Raw genomic sequence first — 25,606 nt, 5'->3', positions numbered from 1 at the left:
GGCAGTTTGACTTTGTCTTATAACTAGCAGAATACATACACACATATATAAATATGCACGAAACATGTTCATTGTTGGCTAAATGTCCACGTCATCAATATGATACTTTCAAAAGCCAGACACATTTGATTAAGTAGGCATATCCAACATGTCAGCATTCAAATACAGCTGTTCTACTTAAATATCTAACCAAAGGAGATTTTCACAGTTTTATGATTGGACTATACAATGGACAGGGACTTGAAAATAGGGGATTTTGTACACCAGAATTGTTTCATCAGCCTTGTGTTGGGTTACTCTGTTGCTTAGAATATGGCCATTTCTTAGCCTTTAGACCTACCTTTCTGTAGCATTTGATAGTATTATCTCTTCTTTACTGGTTCCTAGGACAACCCTTTCTCTATTCTGATTTATCTTCTTAATCTCCTTCATTGGCTCTCACATCCTTTCTCAGTTGTTCAGAAGCTAGGTTTCTTTTCCCCAGGATTTGATCCTTGGTGTTTTCTCTTTACCTGCTGTTTTAAATTTCAATGGCCATCAATAGGTTGGTGACTCAAATCTACAACTCTAGCCCCAAGTTTTTCTTTGGGGTTCTAGCTTTCTATTTCCAGCTATCTGATTACATCTTCATCTCAATATCCAGCAGATGGTAGGGATTTTACAAACCATGGGATTCTCTTGGTGATTTTCTTAGCTGGAGCAGAGGGAAGAATGAAATAGCCAGGAGGGCCCTTGACTTTGTTACTTGCATACATGCAACTGCACATACATAGGTACATACATATTTCTTTGTTTTACCACATACTTGAAAGTGGAATTTGGTGACTAGAGAAAAAGTATTGTGATGTAAATAAAGATTTTCTTGAGAAAAGTTCTTTGTACTTTATGAATATAGTAAGTCGATTATGATAAGCGAGTTATACTGTAGGGTGGTCCTTCTTCTTTATCTTCTCATTCCATTTTTGTCCTCTTTCCCTTCCTTTCCATTCCCTTGTAAGAGAAAATAACTCAGGAAACTGGTTTACACTCAATAGTCTGGGAACTTCCAGGTTTCTTTACCAGAATCTCCCTGGATGATGCAGTTTCTGACGCAAGCAGCATTGTTTTTGGGTAGGAATTTTTATAATGGCTGTCAGTCCAAGTGGCTAAGGTTGCTAACTGCAGGTATTATCCTTTGCAGAAATTCAGCTGGGAATTCTTTTCTGCCAACTTTTATGTTCATCTTTAAATTTAAATCCCATTCCCTTCCACCTCCCCCAACAAGTAAGGATGGACTACTTAGGAACTCTTATTTCTGAAGATTTGGTAATCTTCTGTAATCAGTATATTCTCTAGAGCAGTGTCCTCTCTTTTATCCCAGAACCCCCTTTCCTTGTTATCCCTAACTTGGTCATAAGTTAATATGCTATAGCTTATTAGGGAAGTTTTTAGATTCTCTGTCTTTTTCTGTGAATCAATTTTTATTTATGTAGGAGTTAAAAGGATTTGTAATTAAAGTTATATTTAGACTAAGGTTTTTTTTTTAAAACTAAACTACCTCCATGCCAAATAAAATAGTCAGGTATCATTTTATGTTTATTTCATACTACCCTTACTAGTAGCCTTAAAAAAATTTACTGATATTCTTAATAAGCCCTGTCCTTATCACCTAAATAATCTTTACATAAAATGTTATAGGTTGAGATAATTCTAAAAAGGACAGAAATGAGAAGAGGTATGGGAGGATGTTTGAGAACACTCTTTTAGACTTAAGTTAGCATTTATGTATAGCATCAAACTCTTATCAAGAAGCTTCCAGTAATAGTTCCTTTAAAAAAGACAACCAGGAGAAAAGGCTGTAGTTCTTTTAGCTTACAGAACTGAAAAAATTTTTTAAGTACCTTTGTTTTCTACTTTTGGAATATATTTTTAATAACTGATAGTACCCCAGTGGTAATTTTTTCTAGATTTCGGGTATTATCTAAACATAAATAGTTGAGAATCATGATTTAATCATGATCAAAGGTTAGACACAGACCAACCAATAGAGCAGTAATCAGTACCCAGATATTTTGGATGGGGAAAGGTGAAGAAGGAACTTTTCTTGCTAGGAAAACTAAATATAATATTTTAATGGTAAAATATTTCTCTTTGCTTAAGTTTTTTCAATCTGTAAAATGGAAATAATATCTTCATAGTTATTTTTTTAGGATTAAAAAATAATACATGTGAACAGTTTAGAATAGTGCTTAGCATCTACTAAGCTCTCAATAAATGTAGTTATTGCTATTATTATTTGAATTTTTAAAAAGAGAACCCATACTCAGGGACAGCTGATGGTAAATGCACCTGCAATTTAAGATTTAACAAAGTAGTTAAGATATTAAAAAATGGTTTCCAACTCCACCTGTTTGTTGAATCTTGCTTTGGGAAAGTTAGTATAAGATTTAAATCCCTTATTCTGGTTTTGTAGAATGAATAAGCTTAATAACAATCTTGCAAGTGAAATAACTACATCTATTCTTTTTGTTTTTTCTTTGTTTCAGGTTTCCCCTCAAAAAACCTATAAGGTAAGTTGTTCAGTTGCACTTCATATATTTAGGTTAAATTTTACTTAGAAGTGTTCCTTTGAAATTATGGTGCATTTTTGTGGTTTTAGAAAATGTGGATTTAAGTAGTTTAAAGTTTCAAAATGTTTTACAAATTTAAAATATAACAGGTGTTGCGTATTTTTTCTGGAAGACAGCATTATTTTGATAACATTTCCAATGTTTTTAATATAAGCATTTTAAAAGTTTGTTCAAATTGATGCTTAAGATCACTCCCTATGAAGAGATTTAATTTTAAAATCTATTGTGACTGTTTTCAGTTGTGAGTAGCTTGGGGAGTGTAAATGGATTGCCAGTTTTTGATGTGTTTTATCACTTGGGTAACTGTAACTGCCTTTTTAGTTAATGAACTTTGACAAACTGGATCAGTCTTAATTACCCTAAGACAGTAAAGGAAAAAATCCAAAATGTCCAAATATGTCTGTGCCTATATCTGTATCTCCATATTTATTCATTTCCTGGGATCAAACGCCTCTTCCTCAGTACTCGTTCTTCAGCATCTTTTTTCTCTCTCATCTTAATTGTTGTATGTATTATTTAAAATGTAGGTAGTATGTCATTCCTAATTATTATAGTACTTTTATCATTTCTAGTGATGGCATTGTCCAGGATACCAACGCTAATCTTGGCATTTCAAGTAATTAGAAGTGTATGTATTATAGTAGTGGTCTTGTTTGCTGCCCAGCCATTATCTGATCAAGTATAATTGGGTAGGTCATAGGGAAAATAATAATTCTTATGTCATCTGGGCCTTGGAAAGACTTCTGTGGCAAGAATTATAGGCAGGCTTTAAGAGAGCCTTGCCCTAGAGAACAAATGTATGGACACCAAGGGGAGAGAGCAGGGGCGGGGAGTGGAGGGGTGGGATGAGTTGGGAGATTGGGATTGACATGTATACACTAATATGTATAAAATAGATAACTAATAATAACCTGCTGTATAGCACAGGGAACTCCACTTCACTGTACAGTAGAAACTAACACAACATTGTAAAACAACTATACCCCAATTAAAAAAAAAAAAAAAAGCCTTGCCTAAGATTTTTCTTTTTTAAAACTGTTCTCATCCATGCTGTATTTACACAGTGATTTTGAACCTGGCCATAATATACATAGGGGTTGGGGAATATGTTTAATTACTTTTAGGTACTGTTCTCTTATCTGTTAAATGGAAATAATAGTGATTAACCTGTGAAAACCACTAAAAGGTTTTAAGCAGTTATTTCTCAGAATAAAATAGACTTTATTACTAAATACCACTCATTATTTTTAAGCACTTTTTATAACCAGGTAAATAGACTCTGTATTAAACATAGCATAGACTGAATTTTAAAACTTCTTGAAAAATATAAATTAGAGAGGTTTATGAGACTGTGTAAGGTAAACTGATTTCTTGGTTTCTCTTTGTAAGACACACTTGGGATTTTTAAATTAAGTTTTTATTCCATTGATTTTCTTATAGTAAAATATTTAATTGCTTTTATTTAATTTAGGCATGGAAGTATTTTGAACCGAGAGTCACCAACAGATAAGAAGCAGAAAGTTGAGCGCAGTACATCACATGATTTTGACCCCACAGGTAAAGCGCTTTGTTCTGCCAAAGAATATTGAGAGTAGTGAAGTTTCCAGTAATAACACTTTAAGCTGCATGACCACCTGAAACACCCAGCAGTAGCTGTTTGATCTGTTTAAGACTCTCCTTCCTCTTCAATTATGTAATATAAAACCTTTGCACTCAGGAGGAATACAAGCATTTTTAACTTTCAACACTATGGATTCCACTATGGAAACATCATTATAGGCTCTATTATATTTTAAAATAATGATGCTAATAGAAATGGTTATTGTATCATAATTGGAGATTTTGGTCAGACCAAGAACTTGGGTAAATCCTAGGTATGAACAGTAGCATGTTTATAAAATCAAGGCTATAATCAAGGCTTGATAACAACTACATATTCTGTAGTCATCTAAAAATTCAGGTGTGGTCATGGTAAATTGGAGTATTAGATAAAGTAATTTAAAATTAATGATCATCTCATTTTAGAATAAGCAAATGAATGGAAATCCCTTTTTCTTCAAAGAGTATTCTAAACTCAGACAGCTGTCTTTCAATCTCAGTAGTGTTGATCTTTCCTAGAGTTTTCATGCTGGTGGACTTTTGACTATTTATATTCTTAATTTTGTATGTATAGGTTGAACCCCTCTTGTAATATATAGGCCTTTGCTTTCCCCTTGTAAACCCACTAAGTATTTAATTTATAAAAATTGCTTGATAATTTTGCTTTTGTCATTTGAAACTTATTCTTTGTTCATATACTCTTTTATTACTTGTATGTTCCTATGACAAAAGATGAAGTAAGTAAATGCTAAGGTCTCAGATACATAAGTATAATATATCTATTTTTAAGTATTTTCACTTAGAAGTATAATTTTTAATGGAGTATTTTTTCTGTCGAATTAAGATTGTTTATACTTTTAGTAAAGACTGCTAGTTTATTTTGAAAAATATAAATATTATCTAGGAAGGGAAGAATGGGAAGTGAATAGCTACTAAGTTACCTGCATCTTGGGTGGTAGGTGAAAAATGAAATCCCAATCATCAATTTAGGAGGCTTTGGTGGTGGAAGTATGTAATATGTAACTTCTTGCATCTCCATTAAGAAATAATTCTTTATTTCTGACACCTAATTTTGATGTCATAGGGCTCAGAGGCTTTCATTTATATGATTAGTTACTGTCTTGATAATTAGGGTCACATGTTTCTGCCCTATGCTCATCAAAGCATTATAGTCTTGTTAGATTGACTTACTCTGTATTGGTCATCTGTGATGTGCCTATCTCCAGAGACAGATTAGCAAAGTGGTATTCAGTGCTTCATAATGAGATTATTACAGCTTTTAGTGCTTTTGTCATCTCTACAATTGTCAGATGATATATTTTGTAGACTTTTCATGTATTGTTTTGTTTGAACATATTTTTATTGCACTGTCTTTTCTTTGATAAATCTAAAATATGTCATTACCTGTGCTGTTCGTGACTATTCTAAGGGCTATCACCTGTGATGTTCATACTTTGTGTTTGCACGATTTAACTTGATCATGATTCATTCTTTTTTCCCCCATGAATTTTTCCCCTTACATTGGTCTCCATATTTTCTATATCTCTCTCCTTTTCTCCCGCTCCTGTGCAGATAGCTCCTCCAAGAAGACAAAGTCTAGTTCAGAGGAGAGTAGATCCGAGATATATGGTAAGCTAATGTAGCCAATTCAGCCTTGCATCTTTGGAGCTTGCTTCATGCTGTTTCTTTTCTTTCTTTCTTTCTTTTTTTTTAACTGCAGTCTCTTGTGTCTGCTCTGCATGGCATGATCTATTGCAGGAAAGGGAGCCTGGGGTTTTAATGTGGCTGTGATGTGGAAGCTTAAGGTTGCTAGAAACTAACATTGTAGAGTAAGAATAGGCACATTACCCATCTTCTCCTTCATCTTGTTTATGTTAGGAAAGTGATTATCTCTAATATGTTTGGGTCAAGTTTCTCCAAATAATATGGATGAGCTTTGAATTCTTGGCATTTTCTTCCCATGTCCCGTTTGCAGAGTTTGGATCATGTAGAATTTCATCAGTGCTACCAGTCTTTTTCTCTAAGTATAGTACTGGTATAGTTTGATGTGTTAGCAGTTCTTTGGAATTTTAATTTTATTTTTAATTGTTTCTTTATTTTTAATTGCCTCATCATCTGGAAATGCTGTTCTTGTGTAATTTATCTACAACAGCAAAAATAGCCTAAGTATTTTATTTTTGTAGCATGAAGAATGTCTCTGCCTTTCATAAGTTTCCCCAAAGCTTATTCTCAATGGGAAAATTTCAAAATGACACCTTTAAAAAATAATCTTCACAAAGAGCAGCTTTAACCTGAATGGTCAAGTTTGCAACAGATGATTAAAACACTAATATTTCCAGGCTATGTCCTGTCTTCCAAAGATAATATAAACCATGTTTGTGAATTTCAGACATATTTTTCCTTTTCTTCTGCACAGTTTTACCTGCCCTCTTTTCTTGATTTGTCATCTAATCAGTGTTTTGAGAAAAGTGGATAAGAGAAGCACTGCCTGGAACCTAGACTTTTAAAATAATCTCTGAAAGACCAGTAAGTTTTTTTTTTAAAAGAAGATTCCAAATTTGGCCTCAAAGGAAAACCAGGTCTTCTCCAATAGAGCCAAAAGTCTATCAAGTGGAAGTTTCCCTGGGTGCAGCTGTTTCCTAGCTTGATATGCACATGAAAGGAAAAAATACGTGAAAATGCCCCCTTTCTCTTTTAAGACACTTTATAATTTATATCTCCTGACACTTGAACACATGATGTCAGATACTATTTAGTATTATGAGGCCTGTGTTTGGTTATAAATCAGTTAATGCCTCTGTGTTAGATACATACATATAGTTCTTTGCTTGGGTTTATGTGACCAGTACTTTTTCTGTGTAGTTAAACCTTTTACAGTAGTTCAACAGGAAATGTGTACCATGCCCTATAGCATGTCAAGTTCATGCTTTTTCTTCCTTCCAAAGTATTTGGCTCCTCATAAGTTCTTGAGACTCTGTCTTTCTGTTCTATATAAAGAACTTCCTATGGTTTATTCTCTTCTTAGGAATGTGAACACTATCTTTATAGCACCATTCTTTTCCAGCAACCTTTGCAATGTTGTAATTTCATCTCCCCCACCATTTTCCTAGATCTGTGGTATGTATGCAAAAGCTTGCTGTTTGCTTTGGATGAGACTAACAATTTAGGAATCCATGACTAGAAATAGTATACTAAGATTTTTCTTACCAGCAATGGGAATATTAACACTAGTTCAGACATGCCATTGGCTTGGTAGTAATAGAAACATTTTAAGTGGTAATGGGGAAGTAAGGTGTGGCTTCTCTGTGTTTGTTTCTTGAGAACCCTTGAAATACCTTTTTTGGAAGGAACTGAGCCATGAGTTCTCAAAAAGCACTTTTGAGAGGGATGAGTTGATCAGAACAGAGTTAGCATGCTAACTTAAATCTCTTTGACATTACAAATATTTTATCACCTGTGTGAATAGACTTCTTCAGACTGTGTGCAGTTAGCGTGGGTGAAAAGGAATCTCTAGAGAGTTACGGAAAGCTTGGAAATACTGGTATATGACTGAGTAGAATCATAGCAACTGGTGACATTGCTTTAGTGTAGGGTCTCTTAACAAGCCCACTTTTAACTTTTAAGATTATACATTGTCTTCTCTTGGGGTAAAATTGTTAGCTGGGTACTTCACACAAATACTAGTCATTCACTTACAAATTATTTATTTAAACTTCCCTAGCCATTTTTAGAGCCATTTTGTGAGATAGATTTACTTTGCTCATTTTAAGAGGAAACCAAATGTTTGTTTTGTATTCACTTCTTTGTTAAGTTTCTTCCCAGCGCAGTAGGTCAATATTTGTTCCTTTTCCCCTTATTTTCCCCTCTGAACCTTTTGGAGTCTGTTGACCATGTACAGATATATTTTCTGATCTGCAATTTTAATGATACTTAATTTTCTATTTTCCTTACTAATATTGTAATGGAGAAATTTTGTGGGGGTTTGAGGAATATGAGAGATTTAGCAGGGGAATTTTGAGTTAGTCTACAGCTTCTTCCTAACTTCTGTCTTGGTGTCATGAAGAGATTACAGCTGATGGTGTTATGTACAAGAAAATAAACCATGTCTTTTTGAAACTGTCTTAGTCTGTTTCAAAAAGACTTCTGTAACAAACTACCAGAGGGGCTTCTATAACAAAATACCAGAGACTTGGCTTAAACAACAGAATTTTATTTTCTCACAGTTTTGGAGACTAGAAATATGCAGTCAGGCTGCCAGCATTGGTCAGATTCTGGTGAGAGCTCTTCTCCGGGTTTAAAGACGGCCACCTTCTTGCTTTGTGCTCACATGGTCTTTTCCTTCGTGCAAGCACGTGTAGAGAGGGAAAGAGAGAACAAGCTGTTTGGTATCTTATAAGGATACTAATCCCAGCATGAGGGCCTCACTCTTATGAGCTTATTTAACCCCAATTCCTCCCCAAAGACCTCATCCCCAAGTACTATCATGTTGAGGGTTAGGGTTTAAACATATGAATTTTGTGGGGGTGACACAAACATTTAGTCCATAACAGAAGCGAATTGTTAGTACTTGAAATATCCAGGTTTGGATACTTCAGAGTGTATTTTCTTTTAATTCATATATATATATTTTTTCCAGCTTCTCATATCTGTAAAATGAAAACTTCTGGGTTTGATTTTTACTCTCATCAAGTTATTATTCTCTCTTTTTTCTTCAACCTTGTGAAGAGCATTCTACATGAACCTTCTGTGTCCTCATAAATCACTCACTTCCTAACCTCTTAAAATCTGACTTCTGAACCCATACTATCTGGAAGGTGAATCAAAATATCCACCTTGAAAATTTATGAACTTTTTCTCAGTTCTCAGCTTCCCCTTGTGCCATTAGGCAATGTTGATGCCCTTTCTTTGGTGTATATAATATTAAATCAACCTGTTTCTTTTCTCTTTATAATGGTTTTGTCTTTTCTGTACTTGATTTCTTTTTCCATACAAATATAGGCATGACTCAAGTTTCTGTCCCTAATCTTTCTCCCTGTTTCCAGTCTCATATTTATAACTGTTTGCGGAATACTTGCACTCTAACTATCCTTCAAATCCAAATGAGCAATCTGGAATTTATCATTGTTAACTATGGCTGGAAATCAATCTTCCCCTTGATTTCCCTGATTCTTTTAATGGCATGGTCATTTTCCCATTTACTTAGTCTTATTTTCTTAAATTTATCTTTGACTTCTCCCTTTCTCTTGTCCTCTATTGTCAACTACTTGCTAGGTTTAATTGATTCTACCATCACATTATTTTTCACCCCCTGCTGTTTGGTTTCATCTCCACTGCTTTGTTCAGTTTGTCATGTCATTAGACTATTTTAATAGACTCATAACCTTCTTTCATGTTTATTTCACATTGATTCACTTCCTTTTCTCCATTCTACTGTATTCAGTCAGATGAGTGTTACTGAAGTAAGGATTTGGTCATTCACTTTTTGAGAAAGTACAAATAGTTATTAAGATATGCCATAATTTGTTTCCAATTCATCATTCTCCATTAATCTAGTACTGTTCACCCAAAGGTACCAGACTGTCCTCCAAATTTTCCTTTCCCAATTGTGGCTTGGTCCTCTTTGCTCATGCCATTCCCATTGTTTTGAATGGATTATCTCCTATAACTCACTATTAGAATCCTCCCCATCCTTCAAGGCCTAGGTTCAAATACTGCCTCTTTCATAGGGCTTTCCTAGATTTACCCAGTTACTTTTGTTGTCTGAACTTTGACATCCTGCTTTGTATCAAGTTATTTGTATTTATATTCATCTTTGTATCTCCCATAATGCCTGACACACTGGAGTCACTCAATTAAGTGAGTTTTGAATGAGTGGTTGTTGAGATTGGGATGAAGTATTTTAGTAAAGAGAATTGATGGAATACAATGTTGATTCATCATAATTGGATTTTTCTTTCCTTTGAAAAATTTTAAGGTAGAAGAAAATGTAACTTTGAAAAGAGACTTACTGTTGGTTATAGTCTAAAAGAATGAAATCGGCATGCTTGGAACTTAAGCCTCCTCTTGCTGGCAGCATTATGCATTTAGAATCAAGAAACTTCTTAATCAAAGGATTATCTGAGGTCTAACTCATAAAACATGATGTCTGGCAGCAGTTTAAAAATGAGCTGTTTTTATGGAGTTGCACATGGTCTTTCTCCACACCCTTCCCTGAAGCTAATTTTTAAGAGGTGAGACTTAGAGAAGTTTGATCATGTAATAAAATCAAAGGTGAAGAAGGACTAATGTGCTTTTCCTAAAGTAAATGCAGTATGAAAGGTTTAGCATGTTGCCTTGCATTTTCATTAGTTTTCTGTTTGGCAATATAGTTGTTGCATTGTTCAAGGAATGTATTACAGTAAAACTTGAGAGCACTTTTTCACCTTTTTCAGAATACCTTAAAGACTTCTTCCCCTCCCCACAGCAAAGCATTACAAAGACTTAATTTTTTTCACTTTCAAAATACAATCCTTGGTAATTCACTTTTGAGTAAAAAACAGTCTTTTTTATATGGGTTTCAAATGCTGCATTGGAAAGGGGGATCAAGGTGGTGGAGTAAGAGGATATGGAGCTCATCTACTCCTAAAAACATGAAAAATACATCCACATGTGGAAAAATTCTCACTGAAAACTAACTGGAATCTGGCAGAAAAACTGCTATACAACCAAGGCTGCAAGAAAGATTCCCACGTAATTGGGTAGGATGGGAAGAAAAGCATCAGGCTGAGATCTCTGCCCCTAGAAGGGAGCTAAGAGGAAAAGGGAGATAGCATGGGTGGACACTCACCCTGGGGAGCCACAGACTGGGCATCCCAGTTCTGGGATCCTCTGTAGAGGAGACAGGCCTCCTTGGCTGCTTGGAGAACCAGTGGGACAAATAGAAAAGCTGGAGAAGCCGACTCCACTTGTGAGGAGTATGCAGGTACTGGCTTGCCAACAAAACACACACTTAAAAGGAACAGAGCCAGCTGGAGCCTGACCATCAGAGATTCTGCTCCAGCAAATTGAGAACAGACCCCACCCCTGACAAGGCGGTGACTGCCACTGAGTAGAGAGGAAATCTAGCCTTAGACCCTGTGCAGCCTCTAGTTCCCCCAACACCAGCCACACTCCCTATCAAGGTGATAGTGGCTAGCGTACCCTGAGGAAAAATGTGGCTGGCATCTACATCAAGTTCAGCCCTCACACCAGAGACACTGGGCATATACAGTCTACAGTGGGATGCTCCCAGATAAAAACATCCCTCAAGACCACAATGGATAACTGTTTCACCTAAATTCATAGAGACAGAGAACATTAAGTAAAATGATAAGGAAGAGGAACTACTCTCAAAAGAGCAAGAGAAAACCCCTGAAAAAATAAATAATGAAACAGATAATCAGTCTACCAGATAATTAATTCAAGAAGTTTGTAATAAAAATGCTAAATGAATTAAGAAAGAGAACTGATCTAAGCACAGATCATTTTAACATGGAACTAGAATCCATAAAGAAGACCCAATAAAAAATAGATAATTCAACTTCTGAGATAAAAAGCACTCTAGAAGCAATGAATAGCAGACTGAATGACACAGAATGCATAAGTGATCCAGAAGATAGAATAATGCAGATCACCCAATAAAACAGCAAACAGAAAGACAAATTTAAAAAAAAATAAAAGCAACATATGAGAACTTTGGGATAATATAAAACATGCCAATGTTTATATTAAAAGGGTTCCAGAAAGATGAGAGAGAGAAACAAGGGGATCAAACATGTATTTGAAGAAATTATGACTGAAAACTTCTCAACCTAAAGAAGGAAACACATACCCAGTTACAGAAAGTATAGAGGTTCCCAAACAAGATGAACCCAAACAGACCCACACCAAGACATATCATAATTAAAATGGCAAAATGTAGTTAAAGATAAAGAGAGAAGTCTAAAGGCAGCAATAGAAAAACAAAGAGGCATACACAAGGGAATCCCCATAAGGCTATCAGTTGATTTCTCTGCAGAAACTTTGCAGGCCAGAAGGGAGTGGCATGGTATATTCAAAGTCCTGAAGGGGAAAAATCTGCAACCTAGGATACTCTACCCAGCAAGATTATCATTTAGAATAGAAGGAGAGGTAAATAATTTCTCAGAGAAGCAAAAACTAAAAGGAGTCAGCAATACTAAGCCTACCGTAAAAGAAATGTTGAAAAGTCTTCTCTAAATGGAAGAGAAGTAAGAATCTACAGGAAAGGGAAAATCCCAATGGGAATGGTAAATATACAGTAAGGATTGAAGATCACTTTTAAAAAATTGTAAAAGCAACTATAAATACAATAAACAGTAAAGGGATAAGCATGAAGATGTAAAATATGACCTCAAAAACACAAAATGTGTGGGAGAGGAGTAAAAAATGTAGATCTTTTAGAATGTTTGAACTTAAATGATTATCAGTTTAAAGCAAGTAGATATAATTATGGGTCACCATATATGAACCCAGTGGTAACAACAAATCAAAACCCTACAGTAGAGGGTACTGTAAAAGAAAGGAAGAAAGGAATTCAAGCATACTACAAAAGAAAATCATCAAACCACAATGGCAGAAACAAAAAGAAGAGGAAATGAACTATGAACTACAAAAACAACTGCAAGACAAGGAATAAAATGGCAATAAGTACGTACCTATCAGTAATTACTTTAAATGTCAATGGACTAAATGCTCTGATCAAAAGACATAAGGTGGCTGACTGGATTAGAAAACAAGAGCCTTCAATATGCTGCCTACAAGAGACTCACTTCGGGGTGAAAGACGCACACAGACCGAAAGTGAGAGGATGGAAAAAGATATTTCATGCAAACAGAAACAACAAGAAAGTGGGGGTAGCAATACTCATATCAGATAAAGTAGACTTTAAGACAAAAGCTATAATGAAAGACAGAGAAGGGATAAAGGAATCAATACAAGGGATTATACAATGAAAAAGGGATCAGTACAAGAAAAGGGTATTACACTCGTTAAGATAGACACACCCAGTATAGGAGCACCTAAATATACAAAGCAAATACTAAGAGATGTAAAGGGAGAAACTGACAGTAATACAATAATAGTAGGAGGCATTAACACCCCACTGTCCTCAATGGACAGATCATCCACACAGAAAATCAGTAAGGCAACAGAGGTCGCAAATGACACAATAGATCACTTTGACTTAATTGATACCTACAGGACACTACATCCCCCCAGAAAATGCAGAATACACATTCTTTTGAAGTGCACATGGAACGTTCTCCAGGATAGATCACATACCAGGTTACAGAACAAGCCTCAACAAATTTAAGAGCGTAGGAATTATATCAAGCATAATTTCCAACCACAGCAGCATGAAACTAGAAATCAACTACAGAAAAAAAAAACAGGAAAAGAACAAACATGTAGAGACTAAACAATATGCTACTGAAAAACCAATGGGTGAATGATGAAATCAAAAAGGAAATTGGGAAATACCTCGAGACAAATGAAAATGAAAACAAAACTTTCCAAAATCTATGGGGTGCGGCAAAAGCAGTTCTAAGAGGGAAGTTCATAGTGATACAGGCCTTTCTCAAGAAACAAGAAAAATCTCAAATGACAACCTAACCACCACCTAAAAGATTTAGAGAACACACAAAGCCCAAAGTCAGTAGAAGGAAGGAAATAGTAAAGATTAGAGAGGAAATAAATTAATTAGAGATAAAACAATAGAAAAGATTAATGAAACCAAAAGGTATTTTTTGAAAAGACAAACAAAACTGATAAACCTTTAGCCAGATTCACCAAGAAGAAAAAAGGATGCAAATAAGAAATGAAAGAGAATAAAAACAAAAATAAACAAGTAGGACCTGTTCAAACTTATAAGCTTTTGCACAGCAAAGGAAACCATAAACAAAATGAAAAGGCAACCTACAGAATGGGAGGAAATATTTGCAAATGATGTGACCGACAAGGGCTTAATTTCCAAAATATACAAACAGCTCATACACCTCAACAACAAAAAAACAAACAACCCAATCGAAAAATGAGCAGAAGGCCTAAATAGACATTTCTCCAAAGAAGAAATACAGATGGCCAATAGGCACATGAAAAGATGCTAAACATCGCTAATTATTAGAGAAATGCAAATCAGAACTACAATGAGGTACCACCTCACCCTTGTGAGAATGGCCATCATTAAAAAGTCTACAAATAACAAATGCTGGAAAGGGTGTGGAGAAAAGGGAACCCTCCTACACTTTTGGTGGGAATGTAAGTTGGTGCAGCCACTGTGGAAAACAGTATGGAGGTTCCTCAGAAAACTAAAAATAGAATTATCATATGTTCCAGCAATCCCACTCCTGGGCATATATCCAGACAAACCTATAATTCGAAAAGATACATGCACCCCTATGTTCATAGCAGCACTATTTGCAATAGCCAAGACATGGAAACAACCTTCATTGACAGATGAATGGATAAAGAAGATGTGGTACGTATATACAATGGAATAGTACTCAGCCATAAAAAAGAACGAAGTAATGCCACACTTGCAGCAACATGGATGCAGCTAGAGATTATCATACTAAGTGAAGTAAGTCAGAAAGAGAAAGACAAATACCATATGATATCATTTATATGTGGAACCTAAAATATGACACAAACGAACCTATCTATGAAACAGAAACAGAATCACAGACATAAACAATAGACTGGTGATTGCCAAGGGGGCGGGGGGTGGGAGAGGGATGGATTGGGAGTTTGGGACTAGCAGATGCAAACTGGTATATATAGAATGGATAAACATTAATGTCCTACTGTGTAGCACAGGGAACTATATTTAATATCCTGTGCTAAACCATAATGGAAAAGAATATGAAAAAGAATGTGTATATATGTATAACTGAGTCACTTTGCTGTACAGCAGTAATTAACACAACGTTGTAAATCAACAATACTTCAATTAAAAAAATATACCAAAAAACAAAACAAACAAATAAAAAAAAAGAAATGAAAGAGGAGAAATAACATCTGTTACCACAGAGATACAGAAAATCATAAGAGAATACTATGAACAGGTATATGCCAACAAATCAGACAACCTAGAAGAAATGGACAAATTTCTAGAAACATACAGCCTGCCAAGACTGAGTCAAGAAGAAACAGACAACTTGAACAGACCAATCACTAGAAGTGAAGTTGAGTCTATAATTAAAAAAAAAAAAAAACTCCCAGCAAACAAAAGTCCTGGACCAGATGGCTTCACAGGGGAATCCTACCAAACATATAAAGAACTTATACCTATCCTTCTTAAGCTATTCCAAAAAATTGAGGAGGAGGGAACACCCCAAAATTCATTTTATGAGGCCACCTGATACCAAAACCAGACAAAGACATTATAAAAAATTACAGGCCAGTATCTTTGATAAATATAGATGCAAAATCCTCAACAAAATATAAGCAAATGAAATCCTACAATACATAAAAAGGATCATGTACCATGATCAAGTTGGATTTATTCCAGGGTCACAAAGATAGTTCAACATACACAAATCAATGTGATACACCACATTAACAAAAGGAAAGACAAAAATCACATGATCATCTCAACAGATGCAGAAGAAGCATTTGATAAAATTCAGCATCCATTCATGATGAAAACTCCCATCAAAGTGGGTATAGAGGGAACATATCTCAACATAGTAAAGATAAAACAAACACACAGCCAACGTAATACTCAACAGTGAAAAGCTGAAAGCCTTCCTGCTAAATTCAGAAACAAGGCAAGGATGCTCACTCTCACTGCTTCCGTTTAACATGGTATTGGAAGTCCCAGCCACAGTAATCAGACAAGAAAAATAAATAAAAGTTATACAGATTAGTAGGGAAGAGGTAAAACTGTCACTCTTTGCAAATGACATGAAACTCTATATAAAGAATACTAAATTATCTGCTGAGAAACTACTAGAACTAATAAATGAATTCAGGAATGTTGCAGGATACAAGATTAATATACAGAAATCTGTTGCGTTTCTATACACTAATAATGAAATATCAGAAAGAGAAAGTAAAAAAGACAATTCCATTTAAAATCACATCAGAAAAAATAAAATACTAGGAATAAACTTAAGCAAGGAAGTGAAAGAACTTTACTTTGCAAACTGTAAAACTCTGATGAAGGAAATTGAAGATGATTCAAAGAAATGGAAAGATATCCCAGGCTCTTGGATTGGAAGAATTAATATTAAAATGGCCATACTATCCAAAGCAATCTACAGATTTAAATGCAGTCCGTATCAAAGTACCCAGGACATTTTCTGCAGAACTAGAACAAATAATCCTAAAATTTATATGGAACTACCAGAGACCTCAAATTGCCAAAGCAATCCTGAGACAAAAGAACAAACTGGAGGTATAACCCTCCCAAACTTCAGACTATACTACAAAGCTACAGTAATCAAGACAGCATGGTATTGGCACAGAAACAGACACATAGATCAATGGAACAGAATAGAGAGCCCAGAAATAAATCCATGCATCTACAGTCAGTTAATCTACAACAAAAGAGGCAAGGTATGCAATGGAGAAAAGACAGTCTCTTCAACAAGTTGTGCTGGGAAAGCTGGACAGCCATGTGTAAAACAATGAAATTGTAACATTCCCTCACACTATATACAAAAATAAACTCAAAATGGTTTAAAGACCTAAATGTAAGATCTGAAACCATAAAACTCCTAGAAGAGAACATAGGCAGAACACTCTTTGATATAAATTGTAGCAAAGTTTTCTTGGATCAGTCTCCTGAGGCAAAAGAAATAAGAGCAGAAATAAACAAGTGGGACCTAATTAAACTTAAAAGCTTTTGCACAGCAAAAAATGAAAAGAGTACCTATGGTATGGGGAAAAATATTTGCAAATGATGTGACCAGCAAGGGGTTAATATCCAAAGTATACAAACAGCTCATACAATTCAATATTGAAACAAAACAAAACAAAACCCAAGCCAATCAAAAAGTGCACAGAGGAATTGAATAGACATTTTTCAAAGAAGATATGCGGATGGGTAGCAGGCATGTGAAAAGGTGCTCATCATTGCTAATTATTAAGAAATGCAAATCAAAACGACAATGAGGTATCACCTCACACCTGTCAGAATGGCTACCGTTAAAAAGTCTACAAATAACAAATGTTAGAGAGGATGTGGAGCAAAGGGAACCCTTGTACACCATTGGAGGGAATGTAAGTTGGTGCAGCCACTGTGGAAAACAGTTTGGAGGTTCCTTAAAAAACTAAAAATAGAACTGCCATATGAGTCAGCAGTTCCACTCCTGGGTATATATCTGGAAGAACGAAAACACTAATTTGAAAAGACATGTGCACCACAATGTTCATAGCAACACTATTTACAATAGCCAAGATTTGGAAGCAACTCAAGTGCTTGTCAGCAGATTATTGGATTAAGTAGATGTATATAGCACAGGAACTACATTCAATATCTTGTAATAACCTATAATGGAAAATCTGAAAAAATATATATGTATATAACTAAATTGCTTAGCTGTACACCTGAAGTTAACACAATATTGTAAGTCAACTATAGTTCAGTTTAAAAAAAGGATGTCTTGTGTATACACACACATAGAGACACATACACACACACCAAGAAATATTACTCAGCCATAAAAGAAAAAGAAATAATGCCATTTGCGGCAATGTGGATGGACCTAGAGAGCATTATGCTTAGACAAATACTATATGATATTACTTATATGTGGAATCTAAAAAATAATACAAATGAATATATCAATATATGCAAAACAGAAACAGACTCACAGATATAGAAAACAAACTTTTGGTTACCAAAGGAAAGAGGGAAGGGAGGAGGGACAAATTTGAGGTATGGAATTAATAGATACAAACTACTATATATAAAATAGATAAGCAACAAGGATATACTGTATAGCACAGGAAACTATATCCAGTATCTTGTAATAATGGATTATAATCTGCAAAAACACTGAATCACTATGCTGTATACCTGAAACTAACAGAATATTGTAAATTAATGGTACTTCAGTAAAAAAGCATTTAAAAAGAAAAAAAGCCACATTATTATAACAGGAAAACATGTCCTTTGTTTCTAAAGAGAAAAAAAAATAGGAAAGGATAATATTTACATAAATTTGATCGACCATCTATCTTTACTTCACTGATAATGTGAAGCATGACATTTATTATCAGCTTCCAGGTGAAATATCATATTCCTTAAAAGACAGGAAGTAAAGAACTAGAGGAGTTATTTTAGGATAGATAGAGTATCAAATTACTTTGGTTAGAATTTAGCCAGGGCAGAAGGTTAGTGTCTGTGTAGAAGTATTTCTCTACTTGGCATAGTTTTCATGGATATGATTTTACTTTTTCTTGAAAAGTGACTGAGTATGATTTATTTATAAAATAAGTTCAGATTTACTTAGTAAATATTCATTGAGCACCTGTTATATGCCAGGTACTATGTTAAGGGATCGATATCAAGATAATAGGAGACTGTACCTGCTTTCTAGAAGTTTACAGTCTGGTACAAAAGAAGTGCTTTTTTGTAAATATGATAATAGAGATATGCACTTGATTACCAATATTCCATATGCACTTAAAAACTAGATAGTTGTGGGGCTTCCCTGGTGGCGCAGTGGTTAAGAATCAGCCTGCCAATTCAGGGGACACGGGTTCGAGCCCTGGGCCGGGAAGATCCCACATGCCGAGGAGCAACTACGCCCGTGCGCCACAACTACCGAGCCTGCGCTCTAGAGCCCACAAGCCACAACTATTGAAGCCCGCGTGCCACAACTGCTGAAGCCCAGGTGCCTAGAGCCCATGCTCCACAGCAAGGGAAGCCATCGCAATGAGAAGCCTGCGCACCGCAACGAAGAGTAGCCCCCGCTCGCCACAACTAGAGAAAGCCCACGCGCAGCAACGAAGACCCAATGCAGCCAAAAATAAATAAATAAATTTATTTAAAAAAAAAAAAAACTAGATAATAGTGGAAAAAAATGTTCATATGGCTCTAAGAACAATGAGAGTGAAGAAATATTCCTGTGACTACATTTCAAATTTAGGCTTTATCATTACCTTACTTGTTGAACACTCTTTCTGCCTGCCTTCATACAAAGTGCTTGGTTACAGCTCATATTAAACAGTTCATATTAAAGTGATTTTGTGACCTTATAAAAACTTATATTCAGAGATAAACACACTTGTATGGTGATTATAATTAATACTCTTTATACCAGAGAATAAGGGAATTAGCAAAATAAGCCAACAAACAACAAACAATCCATGGGCTATATGTGTTTGTAAGAACCAGAAAAAGTTAAAATGATGGAAAGTTTTTTTTTTTTTTTAATTAGTGAAATTCAAAAATGGTTATTTTGGAATTAGGAGTCCACCTTTTCTCTCTCCCTTCTTTAATAACATATAGGGCCTGTTATATCATATTTTAGTTAGATGTTGCCATTGTTTCCCTATTTGTTTCTCTATTATCCTTCCCTTTCAAGATTTTAAGTTCTTTGAGCGCAAAGACTCCTAGTTGTTTTGTATTCCTCATAACACCTACAGGTTACAGTGTTAAATAACTAGCAGGCAGATGCTCAATACAAATTTGCTAAAACAAAGTGGATTTTTTTTTTTTTTGTCAAAAAGGACATTTCAAAAATATGATAGTCAGTATTGGTGATGTCAGTGTTAAGGGTGGAGTTTATCCTGTGTGGTGGGTTAAAATAGCTTCTGGTCTGCAATAAGTAGAACATTTCAGTAATTTGAATTCTACAGATTCTGAATTGGCTATGTATGTATGTTTTCTTTTTGTATTGGTAGTCTAGTAATTCTTAGATATTCAAGTATATCAGAGTCTCAGATTAGTAGATGGACTTAGAATAATAATATTGATAAATGGACAGTATAGTGGGGTTGAGGAGAGGAAAAAGATGAATATTATATCAGCACACATAGCTCTTTCCCTTTTTCCTCTTTCTTCTTTGTTCCTCATCTCCTTTTAATGTAGAACTAAAGGGGAAAGTTATCATGCTGAACAATTTTGAATTGGAGAATACAGGTTTGCAGTATTCTGAGGCAACCCTAATAAATTTTTTCAGTACTTAGCAGTCTGTTAGGACCCTAAGCATATTTGCTAAAGTTAACTGTGTGTAGTGGTATTTTTTTTCTCTCTGATCACCTCCCTTTCTGAGCTTCGTTCATCTCTAGACTCCTATACTTTTGTGATTTTCATTAATTCATTAGCAATTTTAAAAAATTCCTTTTGTGCCAGAACATATGCCAGGTCCTGAGATAAGTTTGTAAACAAGATAGAGCCCCTGAACTCTTTCAGGGGAGTATTTAATCTAATGAGAGGATAAAAACAAATACAAATCAGTTGTGAGTGACAAAGATACTCTGAGAGTAAATAGAGGGTGCAGTGGGAGTCTAGAAGGGGGCACCTAACCCAGTCTTGATATTTAGGGAAAGTTTTATAAGAGGAGATGATTTGTTTCTTGAGGGCGTCATGCTGTCTCTCATCTTCTAAAGTTATCTATCACAAGAAGCTCTGTAAAATTTCCTTACTTCCTTCCCCATCTCAAAGTAATTTGCTGGTCTATTAAACCAAAACAAAATTCACACTAAGACATCATAAATGAGCATTGATCCTTCTAAGGAGCATTTACATTAATGATAGGAGTTCATTAACACAAATGTATTTTTAATTGATTTTTAATTGATGGCATGGGTAAATGAGTAATATATTTCTGAGCAGGAAAATCCAAGCGCAACCCGCCCCTAGTCATAATAAAATAATACCTAACATTTATGAGCCCTTAGTATTTGTCAGGCATTAAGCTAAATACTTTAGGTACATTATATTCAAGTGAAGTACACAAACATAGCAAACTCTTAACCCCCACTACTCCTCTCCCTCATTGTGTACAAGTACCCGATTCTCTACAGGGACCTGGAAGAAAGTCTGCTTAAGAAGCCGAGTGGCTTAGCACAGGAAACATCAATATTAGAATCTTTCAATTCACTCATTTTCAGCCCTTTGGAAATGAGATGAGATAACTGGGAGGGATGATTATAGCATGAAAAATATATATATTCAGTGCTGCAGTTGTCTTGACTTTTAAAAATTCAAAGTATGTAATTTATTTTGAAATTTCAAATGACTGTAAAGAAGGTCATCAGATGTTTACGTTTCCAAAAGTGGGTGTGCATTTTAAAAGATTCCTGTAAAACAGTATTCTCTGATACTTATATTTATTGTGTTATGTACTAGAAATTTATAAAGAATGCTGTTTTCCTTGATTTTATGTATTTATACCCATTCTATTTAGAGTTTTTCCTAATTAGTTGAAGGAAGCAACATTAAACAAAAGAACAATGGTTAAATTCTGATGGGTTATCTTTCCTCTGCCCCCATTGCAGTTTCCTATTTTGTAGGAGTGGTGACACTGTGAATTCAAATACTGTTTAGTATTTAGTAGTCTCTAGAATTGAGGTCTCACTCATTTTTTAAATGTTGAAAATTAACTTTTTTGAGATCTAATTTACATAAGATAAGATGCAGTCATTTTAAGTGTACAAGTTCACTAAGTCTTGACAGATGAATACTCATGTAACCATTACCTTAATTAATGTATAGAACATTTCCATCAACCCAAAAAGTTCCTTCATGTCTCTTTGCAGTCATTCTTACCTCTCCACCCCATCCTGCCCCTACGCAACCACTAATCTGCTTTTTCTTACCAGTTTACTTTTTGCCTGTTCTACATTGGAATCATGTAGTATGTACTCTCTTTTGTATCTGCCTTCTTTTGCTTAACATGATGTTTTTGTGATTCATCCATGTTTGTTGCCTGTGTGAGTAGTTCCCTTTTTTTCTTGCTTAGTAGTATTTTATTGTAATGGCTATACCACAGTTTGTTTATCCATTTATCTGTTGATGGACAATTGAGTTGTTTCTAGTTTTTGGCTCTTATGAGCAAAACTGCTGTGAACATTTGTTTACCAGTCTTTATGTGGACATGAGTTTTCATTTATCTTAGGAGTGAAGTTGCTGGGTCATATGTAAATATATGCTTGCCTTTATAAGAAATTTCCACCATTTTACATTCCCACCAGCAATGTATGAGAGTTCTAGTTGTTCCACATCCTTGTTAACACTTGGTATTATCAGTCTTTTAATTTTTAGCCATTCCAGTTAGTGTATAGTGGTATCTCATTATGGTTTTAATTTGCATTTTCCTGAAGACTGCAGATGTTGAGCATCTTTGCATGTGCTTATTGGCCATTGGTGTATCTTTCTTTGTCTGTTCAAATCTTTTGTCCCTTTAAAATGTGTCTTCCATTATTGGATTGTAGAGTTGTTTTTTTAAATATATGTCTGGATACAAGTGCTTTATCAGATAATTTGTAATGCGAATATTTTCTCCCAGTCTGTGCTTGCCTTTTCATTTTCTTACCAGTGTCTTTAGGAAAGCAGCTATTTAAAATTTTGAGTCCCATTTGCCAGTTATTTCTTTTATGGATGCATTTTGCATCCTAAAAGATCTCTGCGTATCCTAAGGTCTTGAAGCTTTTCTCCTATGTTTTCTTATGAAAAGTTTTGGCTTTTATGTTCAGGTCCATAATTTGCTGTAAGTTAATTTTTGTGTAGGGTTATAAATTAAGGTTCAAGTTCGTGTTTTCTATTCTGGGAGCCAGTTATTCTAGTTTTTCATCTGAAGTAGACTCATACTTGTGTCATTTCATTAACAGCAAGAAATATGCATATATATTCATTAACGTGCAATCTTTAGCATTTCCTTTGTTTTGTACATCAGACTTATTTAAAAGATCATGGCTCTTTGTATAAAAATCTTAATTTTGAAGTAGTTTTTGTTTTCTAATCATCATTATACTTGTGTTAGTTTACATGTTTTACATACTGATTTTTGGTGAAACACTTAGGTTCTGAAAAGCTGGAAGTATATATTAAATCTTTGGCTAACAAAGAATTCAGGATCTTCTGATCTTGATCTACGATAAAACAGCCCTGGGCACTAATCAGGGTTCTGTTTTGGGACGTCCCTATTCCTTTGGTTGTGGTCTTCTTTTTCTCACCTTGCCTTGACAATTTTTGTTTGCTATTTAAGTAGAAGGAAAACAAATTCTCTGTAGGAATCAGGTAAGTATATGAAAGAAATCAAAGAGTTGGTTGAACTCACAGGTTCTTTCTGTATCTTTCCTACTTTTTTTCTCTTTTCTTTTTCTTTTTTCTACGAGCCAAAGTCTTTCTTCCCTTGGACTTTTCCTTTTCTTTCCTTTGGACTTTTCCTTTTCTTTCTCCCTTTCAGAAGAGCTGCAGGTGCTCTGTAAGCACTTCCTTCTTTTTTATAGTCTGTTTTTTTGAGTATATTTTCTTGAGAGTAAGATTGGACTTCTCTAGAGTTTACCATGGGATGCTTCTAGCCTAATGTCCCAAAATATTTGATTATCTTGGGTTTAAACACCAGTTAGAGCACCAAAAACACAGGGAGGTGGGGGAGGATTTTATATTACAAATAAATTGCATAGATGTGACTGGGCGTTCTGTCTGTCTCCTCTCTAATACTTCATATTTTCCAGTTTGCCTTAGCTGTTTTTAATCTTGGAGCAATTCTGCTGTACCTCCCCTGTGAGAAACCAGTATATATGATTCTTTGTGATATTCTTGTGTTTGTTTTGCTTATGGGGTTAGTGCTCTTATTTTTTATATGGGTTTCATGTGCTACCTTGTGTTTCTCCAGATAGACTACAGTTCATTACTAATATGTAATTATTGTCTTTTTCTCTGTTTTCTCTTTCCTTCTCTCTTTACCCTTTGGTTCTTGTACAGGTCTTGTTCAGCGTTGTGTGATCATCCAGAAGGATGACAATGGATTTGGGCTGACGGTCAGTGGAGACAATCCAGTGTTCGTACAGTCTGTCAAAGAAGGCAAGGCATTTTTAAAAAGTCTTGTCACTTGGGAGCAAACAGAGTAAGAATAGAATAGTTTAAAAATGTCTATTGCTTAGAATAAAATAATCACATACATTACAAGTCATATGGCCTTATTGTGCTAGAGTTGTCTCTAGTGTTACGGTTATAGTCATGAATTTACCCCAGTTGGTTTTCTTTTGTACATTATGGAAAGAAAACAGTTCTTATATTGTTTTAGAAATCATATGACTCCTTAGTCATGATACTTTACTCATCATCACTTATAGAAGTTTGTGGAATTTTATTTCTTAATGGCACCAGAGATATTTGGGTAGAGACAGATTAAAGAAGTGCTTGTAGACTCAAAAATATCCATCCTTTTCTCCCAAATGACAATAATATCTTGAACTACTATTACCATGTATTGAATACTTCCTTTATCTTGGTTGCTGTAATTTGAGGTAGGTATTTTTTATCTCCATATTGCAGGTGATATCGAGGCTTAGAGTAAAAAAAAACATAAAATCTGTCCATGGTCATCCAACTAGTGAGTGGCAGAGGCAGGATTTGGACCTAAGTCTGTCTGACTTTACAATTCGTGTTTTTAACCATTTTGTTACACTGCCTCTCTTTCAAGAAGATTATCAGTGAAGGTAAATGAATTACATTTTAAGAATTAATTTCTCTTACAGATGGAGCAGCTATGCGGGCTGGTGTACAGACAGGTGATAGAATCATCAAGGTAAGGAAAAGACTATTATGGAATTTATGATAGAATTAAAAAATAGCATATATTAGCCATATTGTGATTTTTTTAACTTGGATTTTTATTAAAAGCTACAGATTATATATGATGGATTTATTGACTATAAAAACTTATATCATTCATTTTAAAATTAACGTTACCCTTTACTGAAAAGCATAATAAAAGGCTTGAATAAATGGAGTCATAACTCGCTGTTGTAAAGATCATATTTCTCCAAATTAATCTCTTAGCAAGAAATTCTCTTCAAGATATATTAATAAATTTGGGGAGGTGTGCCATTCCTTATCAAGCTTCCAAATAATTATTTGTTCTAAGTGAACTTTGCAAAGGTATTATGTGTATGGGTAAGTGTGAGGTGAGATGGTGCAGATTAATTTGAAGCAAGTGACTCTAGTATACCTATGGACCTATCTGTGGGACACAGTAGAGAGTCCAGAAACAGCCCTTAAGTTCTGATCAGTAGGGAAAGAATGGATTAGTCACTAATTACTCTTAAGACAACTGACTAATGTGATTACTTAAAATCAAATTACTATACAGGAAAAGACACCATGAACATATTTACAAAGAACTATCTGGAAATAAATATTTGAAATATATTACAGAATATAATAGCCTTAATTGTAA

At 34.8% G+C, this 25,606-nt stretch overlaps 1 protein-coding gene across 2 annotated transcripts in view; it reads left to right on the top strand.

Moving 5' to 3' along the window:
• The window catches only part of ARHGEF12 (Rho guanine nucleotide exchange factor 12), a 145,319-nt gene that overhangs the window by 62,318 nt on the left and 57,395 nt on the right, over positions 1-25,606 (top strand). Inside the window, exons 2-6 of one of the 2 annotated variants that reach the window (XM_059930184.1) lie at positions 2,526-2,549; positions 4,081-4,166; positions 5,781-5,837; positions 24,130-24,228; positions 24,906-24,955. In XM_059930184.1, the coding sequence (XP_059786167.1) occupies positions 2,526-2,549; positions 4,081-4,166; positions 5,781-5,837; positions 24,130-24,228; positions 24,906-24,955 (316 nt within the window). The remainder of the gene's footprint in view (positions 1-2,525; positions 2,550-4,080; positions 4,167-5,780; positions 5,838-24,129; positions 24,229-24,905; positions 24,956-25,606) is intronic. The other variant, XM_059930185.1, reaches the window with a different exon arrangement.

Source organism: Balaenoptera ricei, chromosome 8 (assembly GCF_028023285.1).
Source record: "Balaenoptera ricei isolate mBalRic1 chromosome 8, mBalRic1.hap2, whole genome shotgun sequence".
NCBI classification, from domain to species: Eukaryota; Metazoa; Chordata; class Mammalia; order Artiodactyla; family Balaenopteridae; genus Balaenoptera; species Balaenoptera ricei.
The sequence above is the reverse complement of the archived record's forward strand: the minus strand, read 5'-3'. Positions and strand labels throughout refer to the sequence as shown.